General features: G+C 33.6%; 1 protein-coding gene across 3 annotated transcripts; it reads left to right on the top strand.

The window, feature by feature from the left end:
- The first annotated feature begins 791 nt into the window (after nucleotides 1-791).
- Nucleotides 792-5,536, top strand: LOC133778425 (uncharacterized). Of its 3 annotated transcripts, none has more exons than XM_062218349.1 (7): nucleotides 792-1,270; nucleotides 1,889-2,083; nucleotides 2,169-2,236; nucleotides 2,360-3,875; nucleotides 3,959-4,239; nucleotides 4,394-4,583; nucleotides 4,688-5,536. In XM_062218349.1, exons 2-7 carry the CDS (start codon nucleotides 1,927-1,929, stop codon nucleotides 5,236-5,238), a joined length of 2,763 nt encoding a protein of 920 aa, XP_062074333.1. In that variant the 5' UTR covers nucleotides 792-1,270; nucleotides 1,889-1,926; the 3' UTR covers nucleotides 5,239-5,536. The 3 variants fall into 3 exon arrangements, with proteins under 3 accessions (XP_062074333.1, XP_062074334.1, XP_062074335.1); XM_062218350.1 differs by lacking the exon at nucleotides 792-1,270 and adding an exon at nucleotides 1,299-1,717; XM_062218351.1 differs by lacking the exons at nucleotides 792-1,270; nucleotides 1,889-2,083 and having other exon boundaries at nucleotides 2,365-3,875.
- Nucleotides 5,537-5,913: the final 377 nt, after the last annotated feature.

Raw genomic sequence — 5,913 nt, 5'->3', positions numbered from 1 at the left:
TATTATACTTTCATAAACTTAATTCCTAGAATTAAGTTACTCAATGTAATTGATTTTATTTTATTTAATAATAATAATAATAATTGTATTCAAAATCAATTAATACACCAACAGGACCATCTATCTATCTACATCTTGTGGCAAATATTAGTCTTAAAAAAACATTATTCCATCCTCAATTAATCAACAAGATTGACTATTCATATACACCATAATACTCCATTATTATTTTTTCTTTGAATAGTTGAATTTTTAATAATTAAAAAAGGTCAAAACTTTAAAATGGAAAACATGGATGAATTTGAGTCGTAGAAGAAAACAAAATTATTTTTCAAAAAATATGTAATTTTTGTTTTGATTTGATCTGACAAATCTATATGACCTTGCTTGCAGTGTTTGTCACCTGCTGTGTTTGACAAAACCTTTCACTATATGTTATAAAATTATATATATTTATTTATGTCGACTTCTAGAACATTTTGTTTTACATGATAAGATATGTTATATCTTTCATAGAATAAAAATTACATGATGAAGCAAGAAAAAATGTTACTTACAATAATAGATTCATGTCAATACAAATGTGTATTATTGTGTATGTACGAATGAATGTCTCCCTTAAAAACCAAAGTGGAAAGTTAAAGAGTTTGTCTTATGTGACATAAATCTAAGAAACCTCCAAAGGGCAAGAGTCATTTTTATGTTTAAAGACTGTGAAGAGAAAGAGAGAGATAATGTTTGAAAAAAGATAAATGAGTGAGAAGGCCAATGAGAGAAGTTGAAGATTTGCAGAGAGAGAGAGAGAAAGATGGGAAAGCAACTAAACTTTGCTTCAGCCGAAAGCTCTTCTTTTCCTCAGCCTTTATGTCTTCTTCACAATTTGTTATTGTCATTTTCACCATAATTTTATCTTTCAAAAATGCCCATTTTTCTTTTTTGGGTTTCATTTTCTCATTTTAATACTTTCTTTCTTTTCTCTCGTATGAGACCTTCTTAACTTAACTCTCTCTCTTACTTTTCCATTGTTTTCTCAGCTCCTTCTTCTTGTTGTTTCTTGAGATTGTGAGCTTTTATGGGCATTTTTTATTTTTCTTCTTCTTCTTCTTCTTTTCTTTCTTTAAATATTTAAAGGTGAAGACTTCAAGATTGATATGGTAAAAGCCTAAAACGTCTCATCTCCTTAAAGTAAACATATATTTATCACTTTTTTCAGTTCAAGCAAAAAGCTTTATACCATTCTAAAGAAAAGCTGAGTACAAGGTTGTTTCAGGTACTCATCTCTCTCTCTCTATATATATATCTAAAATAATGTTCTTAATGGTTTAATCATTAAAAACCTTGTTATAACAAAACATAGGCCATTTCTTTTTTCACTTACTCTCAAAATGTAATGGCAGCTCCTAAAGTTTATGTAACACATGAAGAGTAAACCAAATCTGGGTAGTCCTATCTTTTCAAAATGTTGTCCTTTGTTTTGCATATAATTGACTAATCTCAGGTTTTCAAGGTGAAAACCACTCAAAATCATTGAGACCCAAATCACTAATCTTTTTCTCTAAAACTGCACTTTTTTAGATCATTCATTCTCATAAAGGGACAAAGTGGTTTTTGAATTTGAAAGTTTTTGGATGTCTTCTCTGTTTTGTTGTTATGCACCTCAAATTAATGCTTGCAGAGACCATAACATTTTGTCAATATTCATTTGAAAAAGACTCTGGTATGTAAAATCTTAAAATTCTCTTGTCTTTTTGTATTTTATTCTCTTACAATTTGTATTTGTGAAGGTTTCATATATGGATTCTGCATAATTAGTCTTCTTTGGCTCTTAGTGCTGTGGTTTCTATTTCTTTTTATTTTTCTGACTGATGATGAAAATTTGCAAATGTAGGTGAATGAAAAGTAAAGTTTCATAGCTAAGGAATAAGCATGGCCAGGCTAACACCACCAAAAAGCCCTTTAGTGAGTGATAAGAACAACCACTCAGGTTGTATGTGGAGCTTATATAGCCTCTTCGAATTTCGACAAGGTAATTCTAGAAGGAAGATGATTTCAGATAAGAAGATTTTCAAAAGAGAAGGTTTTGGTAAGATTCTATCAATGAGTAAGTACTTTAATCTAATGTTTTTTACATCAGTAAGATAAAGAATTTGAACAATCCATTTTCGCAGATGATGGAAATGTTAAGCAGCATGATTTGCATACCAGATTTGGTGAAAAATGCGAAGGAAGAGTAGCAGTGAGCTCCACCAACCTAATTTCATGATCATATTTTGTGTTTTTTTTTTGTATGTAACACAATGTGATATTGTCAAATTTTATAGAAGTCAATGCTTAATAATGACATCTTCAATTGTTTCAGGATAGAAATGAGAACTTTGTTGGGCCCAGTATGGCAAATGAAAACAAGCTTAGAAGGGAAGATGATTCTATGAATGAGAAGCAGATACATAAAAAGTATATGCACTCTACTTCTGAACATGGTCATTTAGGTAGGAATCATGGAAAGGCGAGTGGAACAGATCGAGGGCATTGTCATGTTCCTATGCACAGTCGGATTGATTCAGCAAAACAGAAGCAACTTCTTCATAAAAATGCAGTGGCTAAAATTGTAGATAAGGTAGAATCAGGAAAAGGAATTGGTAAAAAGGCGCGTCTCAAGAAAAGGAGAGGCTGCGGTTGCAAAAATATCGATTTTGTCAACTATGATGAGCTCAACAAGATTAATCCACAGTTGCTAAAGGCTAATGATGTGGCTGAGGCAATTGTGAATCAGAAATTTATTGAAGGGAAGTACCTCAACAGAGATGGAATAAACCAGCAGTCTAACCAGTTATTGGATGCTTTAGAGATTTTGAATTCGAACAAGAATTTGTTTACAAAACTCTTGCAAGATCCCAATTCTTTGTTAGTGAAACACATTCAAGAGTTGAGGGATTGTCAAGAACAACAACAGCAGACGAAATCATCTAGTCAAAATTCGACAACCTGTGATGATCCACAGAGTTCTGACACAATAGTAGTTCTAAAGCCTGGCTCAACAAGCTTGCAAGATTCTTCTTCAGACAAAATCAATCATTGCTCCTCACCAAAGTATTGTCATGGTGTGGAAAAACATGTTCAAAGTGTTAGACCTGCCTATTTTTCCCTTGGTCATATAAAAAGAAAGTTCAAACATGCTATGGGAGTAGCCAGAAAAGACCAGGACTTGATGTCAATTGATGGTGTGCAAGTGCAAAATAGATCTTCATCTCCCACTGAAGATGGGAATAAAGGAAAAGGCACGGAGACCATAAGAAGAAACTTCCGAATAGAAAATAAAGAAGTCGAAGATTATTCTTTTGACATCGCGAAAAGAGACAAGATAGCCAAGCTAAAAGATTTCAAAGCAAGAATTGGACAAGAAACTGCTTCCAGGAGTGAAAGTGCTCATGAAAACTCGAATTTGTCGAATTTTAGCCATCCTAAGAGAAGTGAATCTAGAATATACATTGAGGGCCGGAGGCATTACTATGAATCTGAATTGTTGGACAACAAAAATGAGGATGGCAATTTTTTTCCAAAAGAGGTACCGTTGTTTATGCAGAGGACAGTCTCTTCTCCTGACTATGACTTATTGCCTATACAAAGTCCTAGGAGTGACATCAAGACTGGCTTTGTTACTGCTCAAATGAGATTTTCCCCCTACAGCTATAGCCAAGTGGCCTATGAGAACAGTTGGAGGCATGAAAAAGAACATAAAAGTAGCTATTCAAGTTTGCTGAATCGAAACATAGATTTGACAAATGATAATAATAAACTCAACAGTCAATTCCAAGATGTTGATGAAAAGCTATCTGATCATGCCCAAGTTCTTGAAGTTTATTCGAGTAATAGAGGTATGGTTTTCTAGATTTTCAAGCTTGTACAAATAAACAAACTTCTGCAGGTCTTAGAATCTAATAGTGCATTATATCACCAGGACAAACAAATCCAGTGGAATTCCAATGTGCAGAGAAGAATGTTGACATGGAAGCTACTAATATAAGACACTCAGAAGAAACAAGTTCTTCAATGCTGTCTGCATCAGATAGCTCAGACGATATCTCTACCTCAGATACTAGCGACGATACACAGCAAAAATCAACTGATCTTTTGGATGCACCATCTCAATCATGTAACACTGACAAGATTAGTACAAATCAAAACACTGACACTACAAACACAGATGAAGAAAATGAATGTTTTAAGTGCTCAAGAATGGTAAATTGTTCTAACACATCTCCTTTCCATAAGTTAGATTCTAATGCTTCTTTCAATCACCTCTAGCCCTCTTCCTCCTCCCTCCCTTTGTCTTTGCCATTACCATTTCATGTGCATTGTTTTAAATTTTTCCAATAATCTTGATGTCATTCAGGATCCCTTGTTCGAGGATCAACCTTCAACATGTTCTACTGAGGTTTTACCTTCAACTCCATCAAACAGTGTGAGAGTAGAGGAGGACCCTGATAGAATTAAAGATGGAGGAAATCAATCAAGTCCAATTTCTGTTCTTGAGCAGTTTTTCACAGATGTTTCTAGTCCTCAAAGCACCATGAGCCAACCTGGTACACATTATATCAGAAAATTATTGTTGAAAAGTTTTATTTTTCTGTTAACTCCATTGAGCAATGAGTACTGACTGTGCTCCAAATACATTTTTTTTCAACAGCTTCTGCTCTTATGATCCCCCATTTGGACACTGAAGTCAACATAACCACTTCTTCAAATCTTTATGGATCAATCTCTGAGTATGTAAAGGCAGTGTTGCAAGCGTCTGGCTTGAATTGGGATGACATTGATTTGAAGTGCCACGGATCAGACCCGCTTCTCTACTCATGTTTGCTTGACTCATCAAAGTGTCAGTCTAGCCAATTCTGTGGTGATTGTAAGCTAATCTTTGACTTCATTAGTGAAGTTCTTCTAGAGGTTTATGACAGTCATTTCAGATGCTCTGGTGGGCTCTCATTTATCAAGTTGAGCATTGTCCATTTGCTTCCAGTGGAGAATTTTGTGAATCAAGAAGTGATGAAACGTGTAGGTTGGCATTTGCAGCCACATTCATCTCCAAGAACAATGGAGCAACTCATTGGAAATGACTTGAAAAGGTCTGAAACATGGTTAGACATCCGAGCCGATGTTGTAGACATCATTGGTGAGATGGTAGAAGATACTTTGGATGAGTTAGTGATGGAAACCATAGATGATATGCATAGTTATTAGTTGAACATCCTTTTTGAGTGAAGATATTAGTCAGCAAGAGGAGTAGAATGGTACAACTCAACTTGGTTTGTATGAACATAACCAGAGTACTTGTAACAATTTCATTTGATGGGTTCTAGCATAAGGAAGCTTCTCCCTGATTTAAAGGTGTAAAATCCTAAATTAGGAGTCTTTTTATTAAATATATTTTATCAATTTAATTGGTATTTTCGAAATTCCATAAGTAGATTTTGTCTCTTTTTTGTAAGAATAAATTCTATATTAAGTGTATTTTATTTAGTTAAAGTTTCCTTATTTATTTGTGGCAACTTTGTCTATAATATGGATTTAAAAAGAGTAATCTGAAATTTTTTTGTGCCAAGTAGGTTAATTTCGTAATGAACCTAGTTTTGGTTTAAGTCTAGGTTCATCCATTATACTTGATTTTCTGTTACATCTAGAATATTCTTTAGTAAAAATAATTAGGAGTTATTTTTAGAAACTTCTTGATTTGGTCTGATTGAGACATGAACGAGATTGGCTGGTTTAGGTTTTCCTAAACTCTATAAATACCATACTTCTAAGTAACAACTAATCTCATCTCTTCACTACTTTTATATTTTGAAAGTTTTTTTTGTGTAAAGAGTAGTCTTTGTTCAATTATCTCTTTGTTTGTTGGTTTTGTTGTGTTGTTTA

Source organism: Humulus lupulus, chromosome 5, assembly GCF_963169125.1.
Source record: "Humulus lupulus chromosome 5, drHumLupu1.1, whole genome shotgun sequence".
Classification (NCBI taxonomy): domain Eukaryota; kingdom Viridiplantae; phylum Streptophyta; class Magnoliopsida; order Rosales; family Cannabaceae; genus Humulus; species Humulus lupulus.
The sequence above is the reverse complement of the archived record's forward strand: the minus strand, read 5'-3'. Positions and strand labels throughout refer to the sequence as shown.